The sequence below is a fragment of the Pantherophis guttatus genome, chromosome 5 (assembly GCF_059756535.1).
Source record: "Pantherophis guttatus breed Tessera chromosome 5, ASM5975653v1, whole genome shotgun sequence".
NCBI classification, from domain to species: Eukaryota; Metazoa; Chordata; class Lepidosauria; order Squamata; family Colubridae; genus Pantherophis; species Pantherophis guttatus.
The window spans coordinates 79,864,811-79,885,691 of NC_142067.1; the positions used below are offsets into that span (position 1 = coordinate 79,864,811).

The 20,881-nt window shown below is 38.7% G+C and overlaps 1 protein-coding gene across 11 annotated transcripts in view; it reads left to right on the forward strand.

The window, feature by feature from the left end:
- Positions 1-20,881, forward strand: part of SH3KBP1 (SH3 domain containing kinase binding protein 1) — a 404,503-nt gene that overhangs the window by 354,516 nt on the left and 29,106 nt on the right. For 9 of the 11 annotated variants that reach the window (XM_034434094.3, XM_034434103.3, XM_034434110.3 and 6 more), the window contains 3 exons: positions 2,351-2,431; positions 7,625-7,787; positions 16,636-16,721. In XM_034434094.3, coding sequence (XP_034289985.1) covers positions 2,351-2,431; positions 7,625-7,787; positions 16,636-16,721 — 330 coding nt within the window. The remainder of the gene's footprint in view (positions 1-2,350; positions 2,432-7,624; positions 7,788-16,635; positions 16,722-20,881) is intronic. The other 2 variants (XM_034434130.3, XM_087871363.1) reach the window with 1 other exon arrangement.

The following is a 20,881-nucleotide window of genomic DNA, read 5'->3' on the forward strand; positions in this document are numbered from 1 at the left end:
CAATTATCATTTTGCATTACCTTGAATTCCGTTTTTAGAATATTAATTTTAATACAATCACCAATATTAATAGTACTTATTCCATTTAAATTTCTATATCTTATCCCCTAATAAGTTCCATCATTTTACATTACCTTAAAGTGGCATTCAATTTTTACAATACTAATATTAATACAATTCTATATATATCCTTTCCTTCTTTCCCTTATTGTTCTCTGTTCTACCATTCATATTACACAATATATTCCAACTTATTCAAATATTACAATCACCAATATTAATAATAATACAATTCATTTGTTACTATGAGTATATATCATATTACTCTTCCTCCTTGCCTTTTAACTATTTTCTCTTGGTCCATCCAACAAACCCCTTCTTAAAATCCTCCTTTTCCATTCTGTCATTTTCTTTTTATAGTTGTTATGTCTTTTGTCCTGTATCCTTCCTTTAATTTTTAGATCCATTACTCGCTTAGTTTGCCCTAAATTCCCATCTAATCTATTTCCCTTTTCTCCTCTCACCTTTCTTACTTCCCCACTGTTAATCTCAGTTTAATCATTTAATTTTTTTTCTCTACCCTCTTCCCTTTTTCTTGTCTCTCTTGGTTCTTCCTATCCTCTCTATTTTTACCACTGTTAATCCCATTGTAATCTTTAAAAATATTTTTTTCTAACCTTTTCCCTTTTCCTTTCCTTCTCTTCCTTTGCTTCTTTTTTATTGGTTGTTTCCTGCTCACTCTTCTCTTTTTTTCATTTACTCCCATTGTAATCATTTAATTTTTCATCAGTCTTTATCTTCAATGCTGTTTTCTTGCTTCTTGTCCATAGCCTGTTTATCCAGTTGAGTATGTTCTGACAAAATTCTTGTTTTTTTCCTATCCAAATCGAATGATAAATGCACCATTTTAACCATCTCAATTAGTTCCTGCCACATTTTGCTGTTCTGGTTTGTTTTTGATTCTAATTTAAAGTTTTATTTTTTTCCACCTCCTTGGTTATCAAAGTCAAACAGCTGAAAAGAGAAACAAATCCTCCTTAAAATTTCTCACGGCTCTTGTAGATCAAAGTCACTGTAATTTTTTCTGGCTTTCAAAGTGTTCGGTGTAGTAATTTTTTTCCACCAGTAGATGTCTCTCTCCAATCCACAAGTTTCAAATCAACAACTTAACAAAGTATCCAATTCATGTCTTAAATCTGCTTATCAAATGTTTTTCAAATTTCTTCTTTCTCTTCTTGATTTTTATATACCCCAAATTTAAGTTTACACTCCAATTTCAAATCCAATTAGAATATCCTTTACAGGGCTTTTCTATTTTGAGTTTCTCTTTATTCTTTCTTTAAAGTTCCAATTTTTTAAAAAAAAATTATGTCCAATTCAAAAACTATTTTCTTTTGGGTTTCTTTTTCTTATAGTGTTTTTAATATTTCCAAATACAGTTTCCAATTCCAAATATCAAACTCTGTTTTGGGCTTTAGTACTTTCACTTCCACTTTGTTTTTCTCCCTCCATTAAAATTCCCCGATGCTAATTAGCTGCTGTTTCCATGCCAGAATTCTTTTTAAAAATTTTAAAATATTTCTTTTTTGCCTGTGAGCTGGCCAGTCATTCGCCTGGTTTCAATACTCCATCCAAAACACCGCTCCTGCACAATTCTTATTCCGATTGCCCCAGCTTCATGACGGTCGCAATGGACACCACCGGATGAGTTTCCTCTGACCTCCGAGGAACTTGCCTGTTCCTCTTGATGTCCGAGGTGCCTCTTCTTCTTCTCCATCCCTAGAAGACAGATCTGCTCCGAAGACCCCCTGACAGCGGTTTGTCTGGCTGGATTTTCACCAGGCTTGTCAGAGCCTGCTATTCTCCAACCACTCTCGCCATGACGTTTCCGGTTCTCTCCACTTTAATTAATTAATTAGTCAGTTTATAATATGAGGCATAAATATGATTATGGGTATTCAAGCTTCAGCTACAATAGAGATAAAATCAACTTTGGGCAATTCAGAAATATTGCTGAACTCACTTGTAAACTGACATCCAATAAGAATTACTGTGATGGATCATTGTCATATAAGCAAACCAAAGCAGTGAATTTCCTTTTCCTGTTAAGTGCTATAGCAGTGGAAATCACTTTTTGTGATTTTAAATTTTGAAATTTACTTCATTTGATACTTACTGTATCTAACACAATAAATCCAAGTTTAACAGAGTTTAATTGAAATGGAAACAGATCTAATCCATAGAGGAACAGCCTATCACATTTTAAGCGAAAAACTACTAAATTACTAGAGCAGATAAAATATTTTTTATTGTCTTCTTTTTAAGTATTTAACATTATGCTTTTTGATAGCTACAACAGATAGAAAGCATGAAATTAAAAAGGTTCCTCCTGAAAGGCCAGAATGCCTTCCTCATCGAACAGAAGAAAAAGGTAAGAATTGTACTTCTGTTTGAAAATCACCTTTACATTTTAGTTCTTGCCTGTTCTAACTTTTTAATCAGAGACTCAGAAACACTGGTAAGAAAATCTTTGTTGTATATAATTTCTGGAACAGGAATAAGGGAATTCCATATTGTAGTGTGTAGAAATTAACTTGTGAGTGTGACACATATGCCATCAGTTCCAACTTGTAAAATAGTGCCAGAAGCATCAGCAATGAAGTATAGTTCTGTGAGTTTCTCTTTTGTTTTTTTAAAACTTCATGTTATTTCTCTTTCTAAAAGAAAGCCCCAAATGTTAAATGAAATATAAATAAAGCTTTTTGAGAACATCCAAGGCTATTCCAGTATAAAACTTTTGATTCTCCAGATATTGATCCAACAGAACCCAGATATAACCATAAAAAACTTTACTTCCATTCTAAAAAGCAAGCAAATGCTGTTGCTTCTGAAGCAGTATGGACCACTGATATCATTTGCATTATTATGCAATTGATCCAAATTGTTGGATCAATTTATGCAAATAATTAAATTTATTACTTAACTCTGCAAATGGAATAAAACATCACTTCAGGTTACAAATTAGGTCCGTTATCTGTATTTGAATTTAATGGGCATTCAGACTTGAGACAGCCTTCCTTCCTACCCCCTACTCCCCTTGGTCCATTAAATCATTAAACTCATCCAATCATTAAATTGTGGTTCAAATATTAGATAATTATATAATATTTTGGAATATAAGAAAATGGATTTAAACTACTTATACATTTCAGTTACATTTTAAGAATTCTTTTATAATATTCTTAAATTAGGCAACAGTAGCAAGTTATTAAGATTCACATTTATTATTGTTGAAAATAAAAACTTTGAAAAATTTTAGCATCAGAAAATTAATTCTGTTTTTTTAAAGTTATAAGTGAAAAATCCAATTTGGTTAATAAAAATATACTAATAATTTAATAAAGACAAAAATGTCTGGATAGTGTACGTAGCAGACTGAAGAAAGCAGAATAGAAGAGAAAGAATTGGAGAAAATCACAAAACACAAAGATCTGCAAATAGAGATTATTATATAAGTATAAATATAAATAAAAGATTATTATTATTATTATTGTTGTTGTTGTTGTTGTTATTGTTATTATTGTTATTATTATTATTATGGCAAAAGAAAGCAAAGATAATACCAATAATGATAGATGCCTTTGATGCAATCTTAAAACATCTAGAGCAGGGGTCAGCAACCTGTGGCTCTGGAGCTGCCTGTGGGTCTTTCATCCCTCTGCTGCGGCTCCCTGTCACTGGTCGGCTCCACAATTGATAGGGCTTTCAGTTAGGACAGGTAAAGGAAAAAGGACGCCATGCTAGGAGGAGACTCTATGGGGCGGGAACCGGACTTCCAGTTGGCAGAGGAACAAGAACACTGCGCTAGGAGGAGATTCTATGGTGGAGTAACTGGACTTCCGGCTGACTCCAGAATTGAACGGGGGGGGTGGGGGCTTCCAGTTAGGACTTTTGTGGCTCTTTGAGTGTTTAAAGTTGCCAACCCCTGATCTAGAGCATCATTTGAGCACCATCAGCATTGACAAAATCATGATTAGTCAATTGCAAAAAGCAGCTTTACTTGGAAGAGCTTACATCCTGCAACAGTACTTTTAACTCCATTAAATAACATCTGCTATCCCAGGTCCTCAGGAAGGACTCAATAGATCAGAGGTGGGTTGCTACTGGTTTGGACTGGTTCAGGAGAACCATTAGTGGAAATTTGACATGGTTCCCCGAATCATTAGTGACCTTTGGCTGGCCACGCCCCTGAACCAGTCCCCACTCGCTCACCCGATGCTCGCCCGCCCTGCCACTACTTGCAGAATCTAGCCCCGTACTTCTGCTCACCACTGCTGGCAAAGGTAAGGCTGAAGGGCTCGGGTGGGCGGGGGAGGGAGAGCTGGTGGAGGGGTGATACCAGCAGCGGATGGTGGACCGATGCGCGTGGGGAGGGAGGGGAGCGTGCAGGAGATCGCACTCTTCCTGTGTGTTTCCCCCAGCTGGCCTGGTCTGCGAGAGAAGCATGTGGGAGATCCTAGCTGCAGTTTACTTGCGAGCATCATTGGCCGGGAGAGGCAGGGACAAAGGCCAATGGTGCTCATGAGTAAATTGAGGCTCCTAAGGGGGGGTCAAGCCTTCCCGCCCACATCTTCACCTGAGGGCATCACTGGCAGCCACTTTCTGCGCCTCCCATCCCTTGCTCTTCCCACTGCTGCTTGGCCTCCTCGATGCACGGAGGCAAGAGGCAGGTTTCTTTCGCTGCCTGCAATCTGCTGCCTGCCTCTAATCTGCAGTTTACTCGTGAGCATGGTGCTCACGAGTAAACTGCAGATTACAGGAATCCGGCAGATCGTTGGCTTACTCGCTCTGCTGCTTGCCTGGCAGAGCACAGACTGACAGCTTCAGGTCGTCTCTCAGCCATTGTGTGCACGGAAAAACCTTGCAAAGTAAAGAAAAACTTCTGAGTGCGAGAAGTTAGTTGCCTCGCACTCTCTGCACACAACAGCAGAGAGATGACCTGGAGCTGCCACTCCGCGGTAAAATGCGCGTCTTGCAGTGGGGCACAACTTGGGGTGGCAAGTGGGGCAGGGGATGGGGGGAGTTCAGCAAGCTTTGCAGCTGTGTGGCTACAAAGGTTGCTGTGCCGGCTCCTTTCTCCCTGCCGGCCAGCGCCTCCTGAAGCCACCAGTTTTGCATGCAGCCACTGTGCTGGATCTGATAGGGGCAGCAGCAGCCCTCTCCTGTCTTTCTCCAGCTGGGTGGGAAAAAAAGGAGGGGGACTTCACAAACAAAAGAGAATTCTCTCTTTTGGCACCAGAGCCAAAGCTAAAAGAAACTGGTGGGGAGAAAAAGAGGGAGGGTAGGAACAGGGGAAGGGCAATTTTTTTGTTGTTTTAACTCTGTAGCAACATCTTTCCCAGCTACTGCTTTCTCTGCTCAGCAGCAGAGCTTTTTTTTTTTAAGGTTAATCCCCTTCTTCCCGGGAGAGAGAAGAACGGGGGCAGGGAGAGAAAAAGAAGGCGGCGTGAGATGGTGGAGGGTGAGAGCGGGGGGCGTCTTAGTCCTGGCCGGTTGCTGCTTCCTTGGGTCTCCTCAACTTTTCAGTCCCTGAAAGTGGCTGAAAAATGCTCTCCACCATGCACCATTTTCTGTCCTTGCCTCCTTCCCGTTTTTATTTGGTTTTCCCTCCCACCCTAAAAGGAGTTTGAAGCAAAAGGAAGCGGGGGAGAAGGATCCGGGAGTGGGAAGGGATTGGGAAGAATAAGAACAAGGAGGGCTTCCGGGGAAGGCTCGGAGTTCTGAATCCAGAGCGCGCCTTTCCCCTTTTCTCTTGCTCTGCGTTTATTTCCAAAGCCCCCACCCCCTCAGTCCACTCTCTTTCTCTAAAAACGGAGCTCTTGGTCCGAAGCGGGCGGTATGTGTAACAAAAGCAAGATTTAAAGGAAACAAAGTTGAGCTAGTTTGTAAGGAAAACAAGTACTGTCAAGGTTCAGTGCAAGCCATACTAGTATTCCAAACTAATGAGTCTTAATGTCTGGTTAAAATGGGTAGTACTTCCATTTAAAGAAGAAAAGCATAGCTCAGACTATTGCTATGATTTTTTGCTCCTATATTCTGTTGTTTATGTATAAATTTTGTTAATGTAGAAATTTTACTCACAGCCTATTAAACAACGGAGCTAGCTGTCTACCTGCATTCATGTGTATCTATTAGGAGTAAATCCCATTGAAAGAGAGTAGCCTTACTGCCAAGTAAACATGCATAGGCTTTACGTAGTTGAGAGATAGGGTATCGATTAGTATCAGGTGTATTATAGAGAGAAATGAGAACTTCTGTAACAACGGCTACCTTGTGCCCAGACCAGGTGTGTGTGAGAGAGAGAGAGTGAGAGTGAGAGAGACAGACAGACAGACAGACAGAAAGAGAGAAAGAAAGAAAGAAAGAAAGAAGGAGAGAGAGATAGAAGAGAAAGAATGAGGAAGGAAGGGAGAGAGAGAGAGAGAAAAAAACCTCTATGCAATTATTTTTAATTGTTCCATTATTTATCATGTGTTAATATTTTACACTGTCCCTACACCTAGAGTGATTTTACTGCCTTTCTTTTGCCCAGGGCTACCACATATTTTTCAGGGATTTACATGCATTCAATGTCTATAGTCCAGAGCATAAATATGTATGTGTTTATTTTGTACATCAGGTTGTATAAGTCCATCTTAATATACTATTCCTGGTATGTGATATTTTGTATACATGCAGAGAAAGAAGCACTCTTGTGATCTTTGACTTTTAGGTTTGCTGTCAAACATCAGCTATAATACTAATGACTGTTTTGAACAATATGAAGGTTGTATTACATGAATGGCTATTTTATATGTGAAATTATGACTGAAATATTTTTGCACCTATATTGGTTCTCACTGTCAGGAAGTTTCTCCTTAGTTTTAGGTTGCTTCTCTCTTTGTTCAGTTTCCATCCATTGCTTCTTGTTTTGCCTTCTGGTACTTTGGAAAATACATTGCCCCCCCCTTCTTTCTGGCAGCCCCTTAAAAGCCTGTTACCTATCACACTCTTGGGCAAAGCATGTGAGCCATTTCCTCCTTTCAGTGGTCCTTGAAAATACAGCTATAGTATGTAGATAATAAAGTTGAAAAAAGGTGAACAACATTTTTACAGAACTATAGATACATTGAGGCTGGGTGTGACAAGGCTTGGCTGGGAAGGGAGGGGCCAGGTGAGGCACCCCTTGACGTGAGTGACATTGAGTTGGCCATGCCCACCCAGTCACATGACCATCAAGCCATGCCCACTGTCACATGACCATCAAGCCACACCAACAAAACAAGTCACGCCCACAGAACCGGTAGTAAAATATTTTAGAACCCATCCCTGCAATAGATGTATAAAAATGCCAAATCCAGTCTAAACATCCAACTGTGTGATGAACCATAATTTATTAAACTTGTATGCTGCCCAACTCTCAATGACTCTAGGCAGCTAGCTATAATATACTTGTAGTGACAGTAAATCAATTGCTAGGGTTTGGGTTTTTTTTTCTTTTTGTTGACTATTGTAGCTATTGCATATGATCATTTGGCTTAAAAATGGCTTTTTTTAATTATTTGGATGGAAAATTGATTTGAAGAAAGACCAGAGAGAGAGCAAAAAGCATTAGATTTACAGAAGCCTTCTGTTCCTGCTATACCACCCAAGAAACCTCGACCACCAAAAACAAACTCTTTGAACAGACCTGGTACGTTGCCACCAAGAAGACCAGAAAGACCAGTTGTGCCTCTGATTCAAACAAGGTATTTGAGCTAATAATTTGTTTTTAACTACAATGATTATCTGTTGTCAAGTTGATATCAACCTTCTTTTATTTTTCTGATGCCCAAATCAGTATTAGCTCCTGGTGACTGCCTGGGACTAGTCCCTGTAGTTTTCTTGGCAAGGCTTTCCAGAAATAGTTTTGCCATTGCTTCCTCCCTAGAGCTTTGAAAGAGTGACTGGCCCAAAGTCACATAGCTAGCTTTGTGCCTAAGCTGGTACTAGAACTCACAGTCTCCCGGTTTCTAGCCTGATGTCTTAAACACTACACTAAATTGGCTCTCTCTAATTAACTCATTAATAACGATATAAGATTTTATTCAGGATGATCTGTTGTCAACTTGGCATTTTAGATTTCTCTGTGGTGCATTCATTACTGATGTTATTAAGTTCATCCACCTTGCTGCCAGTCATCTTTTTCTTTCTTTCCATTCCGCCCCTAGCATAGCCTTCTCAAGGATGCTGAGTCTTCACAAACTATATCCATAATATGGTAGTTTGAGCTTGATCATTAAACTATAAATGAAATAAAAACACTGGTTGATTAGAGTTGAGAAAAAGTATCTTAATACAATTATAAAATTTGCATAATGGCTACCAAACAGTGGTGGGTTGCTACCGGTTCTCCCCAGTTCTTGCGAACCGGTAGTGGAAATTTTGAGTAGTTCAGAGAATCGGTAAATACCACCTCTGCCTGGCCCTTCTGCCAATCTATTCACTGCCTCCTGAGTCCCAGCTGATGGCTAGAAGGAAAAAAACCAGGGCTTACTTGACAAAGAAGAGAGAGAGAGAAAAAAGACACCTTAGCTTTAAATTGAGAAGCCACGAAGCCTCCCAACTGATCAGCTAGAACCGATCCACTCCTTGTAAACCGCTCGGTGGTGATAGATTGGCAATTGAGGCCAAGCTGCCTGAAAGCTCTTTCCAATGCTCTCAGTGGTGGCAGAGCAGCAAAAAAATGTTTAAACTCTTGCCGCGGCACTTCAAAGGGCCACCCTATAGCTGATCAGCGGTAGAAGGCAGTGTGGTGGTAGACCAGTGTACTCCAAAAACAAATAGGTAGACCAGAGCGCTCCAAAAACAAATGGGTAGACCGGTATGCTCCAAAAACAAATGGGTAGACTGGTACAGCTCTGCAAGCAGTTAAAAGCCTGGTAGACCAGTACCTCTGCTAAATCCTAAAGAATTGTTTGTCACATAACTATCAACCATGCCCACAAAATAAGCCACGCCCATAGAACCGGTAGTAAAAAATTTTAGAATCCACCCCTGCTACCAAAGATATATTATGCATTACATTACATTAAATATATAATGCAATAAAAAAATGTTAAAATGTAATGTAATGTAGAGTTATATGTATTACTTATTGTTTCCAGTTAGACTTTTTGTGATAAAGGAGTATAAAATTGCATAGTTACCTTGAGGCAAGATGGGTAAATTTAACAAACAAACAAACAAGCAAGCAAATAAATAAATAGCCTTGGTTCCTTTTGGGGTCTTACAAGATTCCTGTCTTTAGAAAAAACAGTTAAAATTGATAAAATAATTTTATAGTTTATACAGTATAAATACCTTTAACAAACCTTATTAAAAAGATTGCCATAGTACTTAAATAATGTAAATAAATAATTTTGATTCACTTTTATAATGATAATTGTCTTCCATCGTCAAATAAGACTAGCTGAGTTTTTGTAGCAATTAAGATTTTTTTTAAAAAAAAATTACTTATAAAGCCATTTATAGGAGTATTTATGTGAAATAAACTTACTTCTCCAAATAGCTGAAAATTTATCAGGATGTAGAATATAACCGAATCTGATTGGTTATGGGATATGAGCCTTTTTCCTAAGCAACTTCTGATTAGTTTGGTCTGTTTGATAGATGATGACATAATGATCACTATATCTACTGTTTGCCAGTGGGTTTCTGAAATTACCTACAGTGTTTAACTAATAGGATCTCTCTGCCTCCATGAACATTAGGTATGTCTATTATTACTGGTAATATTGGTATCATTTAAAAATGAAATCAGTGCTAAATTAGCTTTTATAATATCAAAAAGGAAAGTATCAGGCCTGAAATAATTGACATTGTCAGGACATGTTTATTATCATTGATAAAAACTATTCTTTTTCTTGTCAGTACTATATAAGTATGTAAGAATAAAGCCCTTATTCTTTTAAGTATGAAAAGGATTAGTTTTATTGGAATGACATTTTTAATATGTTGGAAGATACAATTAACTAAGTGGTACAAACAGGATAGCCTAGGTAAGTATGTTTAGGAAGCTAAGATAAGGTGACCAGATTTTAACATTGGTAAAGAGGGACATTGTGGGTGTGGCTTATTTTGTGGGCGTGGCTAGCTGGTCATGTGACTGGGTGGGTGTGGCTAGCTGGTCATGTGACCGGGTGGCCATGGCTATGTCTATAGGGTAAGGTGAACAGATTTTAACATTGGTAAGAAGGACACCATTGTGGGCGTGGCTTATTGTGTGGGCGTGGCTTGGAGGCCATGTGACTGGGTGGGCGTGGCTACCTGGTCATGTGACCGGGTGGCCATGGCTATGTGTATAGGGACTACTCAGAGGGCTGAAAAGTCATTTCTGACAGGTCCTCACACTTTTGACTGGTCCTCACACTTATGACCATCCTCACATTTATGCCCGTGCAGCATTCTTAACAACCATGTCACTCATTTCACAACTGCTTCTCTTCAACATGGTGACAAGATAGGGCAAAAATGTAAAATGTGAGGACAGTCGTAAGTTCGAGGACTGGTCAAAAGTGTGAGGACCAGTCAAAAATAACTTTTTCAGCCCTCTGAGTAGTCCATATGCACAAAAGGACTACTCAGAGGGCTGAAAAGTCATTTCTGACAGGTCCTCACACTTTTGACTGGTCCTCACACTTATGACCATCCTCACATTTATGCCCGTGCAGCATTCTTAACAACCATGTCACTCATTTCACAACTGCTTCTCTTCAACAAGGTGACAAGATAGGGCAAAAATGTAAAATGTGAGGACAGTCGTAAGTTCGAGGACTGGTCAAAAGTGTGAGGACCAGTCAAAAATAACTTTTTCAGCCCTCTGAGTAGTCCATATGCACAAAAGGACTAACCAGAGGGCTGAAAAAAGTCATTTCTGACAGGTCCTCGCACTTTTGACTGGTCCTCACACTTATGACCATCCTCACATTTATGCCCGTGCAGCATTCTTAACAACCATGTCACTCATTTCACAACTGCTTCTCTTCAACATGGTGACAAGATAGGGCAAAAATGTAAAATGTGAGGACAGTCGTAAGTTCGAGGACTGGTCAAAAGTGTGAGGACCAGTCAAAAATAACTTTTTCAGCCCTCTGAGTAGTCCATATGCACAAAAGGACTACTCAGAGGGCTGAAAAGTCATTTCTGACAGGTCCTCACACTTTTGACTGGTCCTCACACTTATGACCATCCTCACATTTATGCCCGTGCAGCATTCTTAACAACCATGTCACTCATTTCACAACTGCTTCTCTTCAACAAGGTGACAAGATAGGGCAAAAATGTAAAATGTGAGGACAGTCGTAAGTTCGAGGACTGGTCAAAAGTGTGAGGACCAGTCAAAAATAACTTTTTCAGCCCTCTGAGTAGTCCATATGCACAAAAGGACTAACCAGAGGGCTGAAAAAAGTCATTTCTGACAGGTCCTCGCACTTTTGACTGGTCCTCACACTTATGACCATCCTCACATTTATGCCCGTGCAACATTCTTAACAACCATGTCACTCATTTCACAACTGCTTCTCTTCAACATGGTGACAAGATAGGGCAAAAATGTAAAATGTGAGGACAGTCGTAAGTTCGAGGACTGGTCAAAAGTGTGAGGACCAGTCAAAAATAACTTTTTCAGCCCTCTGAGTAGTCCATATGCACAAAAGGACTAACCAGAGAGCTGAAAAAAGTCATTTCTGACAGGTCCTCGCACTTTTGACTGGTCCTCACACTTATGACCATCCTCACATTTATGCCCATGCAGCATTCTTAACAACCATGTCACTCATTTCACAACTGCTTCTCTTCACCATGATGACAAGATAGGGCAAAAATGTAAAATGTGAGGACAGTCATAAATTCGAGGACTGGTCAAAAGTGTGAGGACCAGTCAAAAATAACTTTTTCAGCCCTCTGAGTAGTCCATATGCATTAAAGGATTACAGCAATAGAGAGGGATGAAGGAATGGAAATTAGAGTAGGAGTGAGGGTAAGAGAGGGAGGAAGAGAGGAGGAGAAGGAGAAAGAAAGAGGAAGTAGGGAGGAGAAAAAGAGGGTGGGGGGAAGAGAAAGTAAGAAGGAAAGAAAAGAGAGAGGTGGTAGGTTTGAGGAGAAAGATTGCTGTACAATAAAAAAGATGAAAGGGAAGAAAGCCAACCCCAAGCAAATATAAAGATATTAAGATAAAGAATGAATTGTTAAACTTTAAAGAATAAAAGAGAACAAATATGAATAAATAGCAATAATTAGAAACACACATACAAACATACAATGTATTTTCTTTGAACAGAATATTTGGCTGGTTCACAAATTTAAACAGCGTTTAGTCATTTCAATTAAATTTACAATTTCTATATTTCCTTTTTGCCATATTTATTCCTCATCTATTTTTTAAAAAAACTAATTTACCCTTCATCCTCATCTCTAATCTTAATCAAATTCAATTTTTCCCTTCTATTCTATATTATACCCCTTCCCATTGTCATCTATTTTTATATCCATCCTCACATTGTTTAATTATGTAATTATGTAATACAGTTGTTTAATACAAATTCAACATTTTAATATAAATCAATTAGTTATAAAACTATCTTTTTTGTATATTAATCAATATGAACATGAATATTCCAATTATTTCCATGCAATCCAATTTCTTACAAATCAATTAATTATATTTACCAATAATAATAAACCAAATAATTTCTCCCATATATTCCTCCGAACCACAACTTAACCATTTCTGCTTTCAACACAATATACTATTAATAGTATCTCAATTATTACAATTCCCTAGTTAAATACAGCTTTTTTTCCTTTGTGTTTTAAAATCTTGAACTCTCCTCCTAAATTTCCCATTGTTTGCAGTTTTTCACCTACCTTTTTTGGGGAGGAAAAATAAAAATAAAAATAAATCTCTCTCTGCCTCATTTTGTCACGCTGCACCAAAGACCCTGGTTTCGGTTTCGTTTCTGAAGCTTAGCTAGGGGGAAAAAAAACTGCTTTACACTGATTGCCTGTAGGGCGGCCCTTTGAAGCCCCGGGCAAGAATTTAAACAGTTTTTTTTTCTTCTAGCCATCAGCTGGGGCTCAAGAAAAATCGGGACTTTTTTGAAACGCCGCGGGACGCGGGACAAATTGCTCAAAAGCGGGACTGTCCCGCCAAAAGCGGGACGTCTGGTCACCTAGAGCTAAGACCATAGGGAGAAATGACAATTGTCTTCTAGTATCTGAAGGGCTATTACATGGAAGACAGGTCAGAATTATTCCAGACAAAGTGAAATGTGATTAAATAATTTCATTTGGAATCATGGGGGTGGGGAATCCAACAGTAAGAGCTGCTGCATTACAAAGGGTGGTGGTGATGGTGACTATGCTAGAGGAGTTTAAACAGAAGCCAGATGGTCATTAAAAATGCTGCAATATTAAATCCCCGATAGCAATAGCACTTATATAACACGCCATAGTGATTTACGGCACTTTCTGAGTGGTTTACAAATGTCAGCATGTTTGCCCGCAACAATCTGGGTCCTCATTTTATCAACCTCAGAAGGATGGAAGGCTGAGTCTACCTTGAGCTGGTCAGGAATAAACTCCTGGCTGTGGGCAAAGTTAGTCTGTAATACTGCATTCTAACCACAGTGCCACCATGGCTGATGGGATAGAGGGTTGGACTACATGATCTTCAACATCCCTTTCAAATGTTATATTCTATAATTCATTTCAAAAGAAGACATGTTCTGAAAATAAATATTATATCTACCAGTAAAAAAGATGTACTGGACTGTTCTGCATCTTTAAGTTGAAGGAAAACATAAAAATTCCATACCATACAATCTAGAATGAGTCTAAACTATTTTAAGAAAGAATGACATTAATAATAATCAAAATATTCATATACTATAGATAAATATGAATATTCAAGAAATGGAATGTTCTGTTAAAGAGCTTGTGGTTTTGGGAAGTAAAAGGTCATCAGTTTGGTCGGGTCTGGGAATAAATGGCACAATTTATAACATATGAATGATCCTTTTCCTTTTCAAAAATATAGCTACCTCTTTCTGAGTTGAAACTCCCAGATATTAGGGTCTAAAGGAAAGCTAACCCTTTTAATTCTACCCATTTATACAATGCAGAAAGCTCCCATTTCAGATGGTCAGTAGAAGGGTATTAGTAATTCAAACACTTAATGCCAATACAAATCATGCTAAAGGTTCTAGCAACAGACCTAGGGAGTGCTTCAGGGGTCGGTTCCACTTACCTTTACTACCGATTCGCAGCGGAATCACATGCACGTGTTCACTTCACTCACACGTGCGCTCTTCTGTGCATGCAGAGAAGCTTCTGCGCACGCACAGATCACCAATGATGACATTGTGCTGGGTGCCTCCCACCAGTTTTACTACCGGTTCTATAGAACCGGAAAGAACCGGGAGCAACCCACCACTGGAGTGCTTAACTATTTTGTTGTAGCTGGACACCTCATATGTTTTACAGTTGAGTTTGCAGAATTAATTTTCCTTCATCTAATATGATTGAGAGAGGCTGAAATTATTTTTCAGATTACGGACAAGTTATCTTCAGTATCAAGGCACAGCTAATATTCAAGACATCATTTAGGATATTAGTGTGTCTAAAATAAGTTCTTTTGACAGGTGTTAAGGAGAAACAAGATAAAGTTTTTTTTTTTTTTTTTTTTTTTTGATTTATATGCCGCCCTTCTCCGGAGACTCAGGGCGGCTTACAATGTGCTCAGCAATAGCCTTCATCCTTTTGTATATTTATACAAAGTCAGCTTATTGCCCCCACAAACTGGGTCCTCATTTCACCTACCTTAGAAAGGATGGAAGGCTGAGTCAACCTTGAGCCTTGGCGAGATTCGAACCCTGCAGTAATTGCAGGCAGCTGGTCTTAATAAGCTTAATAACAGGGTGCCTTAAACCCCTGTAGTACCAAGGCTCTAAGTTAATCCAAGTAGTGTGCTGCTTTATGAGAGATGGGTATCTCTGACAGCTTGGGGTGACACTGGAGTAGCATAGAGGAATGCTTCTTTTTCCCCAAAGCTAAAAAGTGGAAATTTATTTTATTTTTATTTTATTTCGAATTTATATACCCCACCTTCTCCCGAGGGACTCAGGGCGGTGTACAGCCAGATAAAAACATACAATACAAACATTAAAAAACAATTAAAAGTATATATATTAATTTGGCCCCAATTTAAGATAACAAACCAATTAAAAATTAAAAATATGTTAAAAAATATGTTAAGCCAGCCCGGCTTGCTGAAAAAAGAAAGTTTTAAGGACACGGCGGAAGGCACCGAGGTCTTGGATTCTCCTTATCTCTGGGGGCAGCTGATTCCAGAGGGTAGGTGCCCCCACAGAGAAGGCCCTCCTCCTGGGGGTCACCAGCCTACATTGTTTGGCTGATGGCACCCCGAGGAGGACCTCTCTGTGGGAGCGCACAGGTCGGTGGGAGGTCATCGGTAGCAGCAGGCGGTCTCGAAGATAACTAGGTCCTATGCCATGGAGCGCTTTAAAGGTGGTAACCAACACCTTGAAGCGCACCCGGAAGACCACTGGGAGCCAGTGCAGCTCACGCAGGAGCAGTGTTATGTGGGAGCGCCAGGCGGCTCCGGTAATTACCCACACGGCCGCATTCTGGACCAGTTGGAGCCTCCAGGTGCTCCTCAAGGGGAGCCCCATGTAGAGAGCATTGCAGTAATCCAGGCGCGAGGTGACGAGGGCATGAGTGACTGTGCACAGGGAATCCCGATCAAGAAAGGGCCGCAACTGGTGAATCAGGCGAACCTGACAGAAGGTCCCCCTGGCTACAGCCGTCAGATGTTCCTCCAAGGACAGCTGCGTATCCAGGAGGACTCCCAGGTTGCGCGCCCTCTCCGCGGGGGCCAAAAACTTGCCCCTGATAGTCAGTGATGGAGTCAACTGACTATATTAGGATGCCGGGAGCCAGAGCCACTCAGTCTTGGAAGGGTTGAGCTTGAGCTGTTCCTCCCCATCCAGACCCGCATAGCCTCCAGGCACTGGGACATCACTTCAAGGGCATCGTTGGGGTGGCCTGGGGTGGAGATGTACAGCTGGGTGTCATCAGCGTACTGATAGTACTTCACCCCAAAGCCACGGATGATTTCACCCAGCGGCTTCACATAAATGTTGAACAGAAGGGGCGAGAGGACCGACCCCTGAGGCACTCCACAAATGAGAGGCCTCGAGGTTGACCTCTGCCCCCCTGCCAACACGAACTGCGACCGGTCTGAGAGAAAGGAGGAGAACCACCCTAACACGGTGCCCCCCATCCCCAACTCTTCCAACCGGTGCAGCATGATACCATGGTCGATGGTATCAAAAGCCGCTGAGAGGTCTAACAGGGCCAGAACAGAGGAGCAACCCCTGTCCCAAGCCCTCCAGAGATCATCTACCAACGCGACCAATGCCGTTTCCGTGCTGTGCCCAGACCTGAAACCCGACTGGAACGGATCTAAATAAGACGTTTCCTCCAGGAATTGTGGAAACTGTCGCGCAACCACATCTCTCTTGTTTCTAACTGCAGGAATGAAATTCCAAAAGTAGATTTGGTGAGCTGTTCTTTGTCCAGCACCTTAGAAAAGGAATCCACTGAAAGAAGCAATGACATCGGTAAGCTGAAGTAAATTTTACATATATATGATCAGGTTGCTATATAAAAGGAGTATTTCTAAATTGTAATCAGTTGACATCTTTATTATAAAATCAATGTATTAAGTTATTTAAAAAACTAGAGTTTTTAAAAAATTTATCTTTAATGGTTGTTAGTTCAAAAGAAGTAGTAGAGCTTTGTAATAACTAACTTTGGAATTAAGGTGACTTCGTGAAGCGTTTTAATCAGGTTTCCTATCTTGAGAAAATTTAAATATTTTTACATTTTTCATAAATTTGCTGTCCTTAAGAAGTGTTCTAAATTGTAAAGATAGTATACTCAGGCTGGAAAGTGAGGTGTTCTGCTGTGATCACATATCTGTTAGCAAACCAAGTGTCATTTTCATATGGAAATATTCTAGTATCATCTGCTTCAATCACTCAGTTCTGTAACAACTGGGCTCCAGAAGACATGGTTTTGTAAGAGGAGAATCTTTGTATTCTAAATTGTAAGCATTACTACATAACATTGGTAGCATGCTGTGTTACTTTTATGATATGATTTCTTCAAGAAGCTCATACTATTAAAATTAAAATAGGGCAGAAATTAATCTTTATTTTGGAATAATATTTTTAATATGCTTTTAATAGGCAGTTGTTCAAATAAGCCAAGTTTTTTAACAAAAAGAATGATTTCAGAAAATGAAATTACAAAATAATTATGTATTTTAATATGTATTTAATATTCTGCTTTTTGCTTACTAAATACATACTGAAGTATAGCAGTTTTAGGTTCATTTATTCTTATCAGCCATAAACCAGCCTTGAATTGTTATTCTCCGGATTACTTGCTTCTTATAAATATTAGCTGTTGATGAAGTCCAACAGATTTGTAACATTAGCTTAGACTGAGAAGAACATAGAATACTAATATGCGACATGGTTTTCTTGTCTTTGAATCAGAATTACAATTATAATATTTAGTTAACATAAGTGAAGGTCAGAGTACTAAATGAGAATAATAATGATAGAAAATTAAAACATTAATATTGCTTTTTATACTGTGAAGTTGTTCAAAGTCTTTTTGTATTTTGGTAAGATTTAGAAATAATAAAAGAAAATAAAAGCCTTTTTTGAGATACAGAATTATGTACAGAATAATAAAAATGAAAGCATTATGTATCTGTTGTATGCTAGAGAAAATATTTAAAATTGTTAATCACTTGAAAATGGAGAAAAGAAATATAAAAATAGATTAAATTATTTATGAGCAATGTTAGAGTAGATTTGAGGACAGATGTAGGGCAAAGGAGATGACGGTGAAATATATGAGATGTGAGAAATGTTCTCACCACCGTCTTGGTAAGTTTCTTGGCAGTGATACCATGAACCATTGCAGCCTGAACTTCAGCAATGGTGAAACAAAATGTTCATTTTACCAGCTCATTTCTTACAGAGGGAAATGAAGCATAGTATTGCACTGTGTATAGTATTGCAATATTATTTCACTGTGGTACACAAACTAGAAATGTGAGATTAATTTGTTTATGGAAATGTTTTATTTAAATGTCAAATGAATATAGACATCGTCATGTGCACACTCCCCAAAGAATGCATTTATTTAATATATTTTTCTTGGTGTGAAGACTTTCAAGTATTTATATTAGAACAGAATTAGTGAAAGGTTTCTTGGTTGGATTGTAAGCATTATTTGTTTTTAATGTGAATGTTGTATCAAAGGGACTTTTTTCTTTGTTTTATCTATGATTCATACATGCAAAGCTTTGGGAGGAAAAACACTGTTAGTCCTGTTGTTAAGTATGTGTATAGATCTGTTCCTTTTCTCCTCACACTTTTTTCTTTTCTTTTTCTCTGCATTTCTAGTGGTGCCTTTCTTTTTCTTTCCACTCATATTTCTTCAAGCTTTCCCCATTTACATCCCTTTATCATGGGTAATTCTTCTTCACTTGATGATGGTAAGGCTGTTTTGCACCTTCTGTCTGTCCTGTCTTTTTTCAAGAGAGAATGAATGGCATCTATTGCTCCATTCTCTTGGCATCCATTTGTTTGCTTTGTTGTAGTTGTAATTCTTTAGTAACCGAGCCATTTCATACTGGCCGGTGCAATGCTTTTGAAAATACTGCACTTCTTTATTATAACATTGTTCCTTAGCAACAGTAAAACCTAATTTTTATGCTAATAAAAATGTGATTCCATCTTCTAATATAAACTAAAATGTTTGCAAGTTAGTCAAATGCAATAGTTTAGATATGCATCGGCAATATTTTGAGAACTAATAAAATGATCTTACAAGGATTCTGTGTTTTTGCAGTAGTCTCTTAAATAAGAACCAATCTGTCTGTTAGTGGATTATTGCCAGGAAGCATAAATTTAAAACTTTCATAATAGGAAGAATAACATCAGCTTTCTTACTGATGTTATGTCTTACTACCGATTAGTTTGATTGTAGATGTCCTTGCAGATTGAGCCAATTTTAAGGTCATTCTTTCATTAAAGATATGACCTAATCTCTAAAAGGAGCATGACTTTTACATGGGTTAAACAAATGCCAAGCAGGATATTAAGAATGGATTTATTTTATAGAATATAAAATTGTGTATCGCACAATGGCACTGAATGAGGGATATGCCAGTTGCAAGATTAAAAAAAAAAGACTAATAGTAGATGTGTGTACACACTAGGTAGAATTCTGCACAAGGGCACCTTGTATATCAGTAGCGCCCCTGCTCAGAATTGTGGTAGTATGGTGGCCTAATTTTTCAACTTTACATATTAACATTTGTGGAAATGATTAGACTATGTTTTGTACCATTGCAAAAGGGTCCTTGTTTCTGTAATTGGTTTTTATATCCTTTAATTCCTATTTTCTGAATTTTAAGTCAAAGAAGAGTGTAGTTGTTTTTAATTTAAAAAAGAAAATTGTAATAGAAAATGACATTTCAAAAAGTAGGATTTTATGCTTTAAAAAAATACCTTAATTTTTTTTCATTGCTGTATTTACAAGGGGGAGATGCTCCTTTGGATTTAATGTTTTATTAAGCCTGCCATGGTAAAGATAGCTTTTGAAGTCAGTGCTAATAAAGGAGAACATTTGTAGCTCAGGGTTGACATGAGGGGTCCTTGGTGGTCTCTGAGGTTGCTTGTTTTTTTGCAGATGTTTCATTACCCAAACTAGGTAACATTGTCAATGCTAGTAAGTAGTGCAGTTTGCCGTCACTTTATATTCTGGTGGCTTGCCTGTCAGTGTTGGTGGGAGTGCTCTTAGAGATTCTTTGGTTGGGCTGTTTCCTGTGGCTTCTTTGGCAGTTTCTTGATTGGGATATTGTTTACTTGATTGTTGGTCTGATGTTAACCTTGGAGTTAATCTATGCTAATCTGGATGCTAATTGCTGGTGGAGAGATGCTTGGGTCTTTTTGTTCCTTTTTTGGCTGGGTGATAGTTTCTTTTGTATAAACATATACATATTGTTAATGTCTATATGTCTATTGATGGCTAATTTGTCAGAGTGCCAGGCTTTTAGAAATTCCTTGGTGTCAGAGTGCGCACAGCTTTAATTCATGAGACAATCCAGGACCAATAACAGCAAACAGAGGTTTGTAATAAATAGTGGTTTTTATCTACAAAAGAATATATACTATACATACACGTACTATAGGCAGAAGTCAAACAATCAGTAAATTACAGCAGGGAAGAACACATGGCGAGAGAGAGACGCCCTAACAGGGCTTCTTGTTATTGTACAGGCTCTTAAAGGGATAACAGCCAAAAATCTTGCTGACTCATTCCCATCATTACATCAGTGCATCATTGTAGCAGCTGGTCAGCTTTTAAATCACTACCCTGACACTTGGCATTTTTGGACTTGGCTTGGTCTAGGATGGTCACATTTTCCCAACTGAAATTATAGTTACATCTGTCTATAAATTGTGAAATTAAAGAATTTTCATTATGTCTTCTGCTAGTTGGTGTTCGTGGATGCATTCTGCCAGTCATCTGCCTGTTTGTCTTACATAGTGGTTGTTGCAGTCCTTACATTGTTTCTTGCAGATGACTCCTGTTTTTTCTTCTGGAGTTGTTGGGTCTTTTGGTCTGCTTAGGATGTTTTGAAGGGTTTTAGTTGGCTTGTGTGCTATACTGATTTGAAGTCAGGGTCAGATTA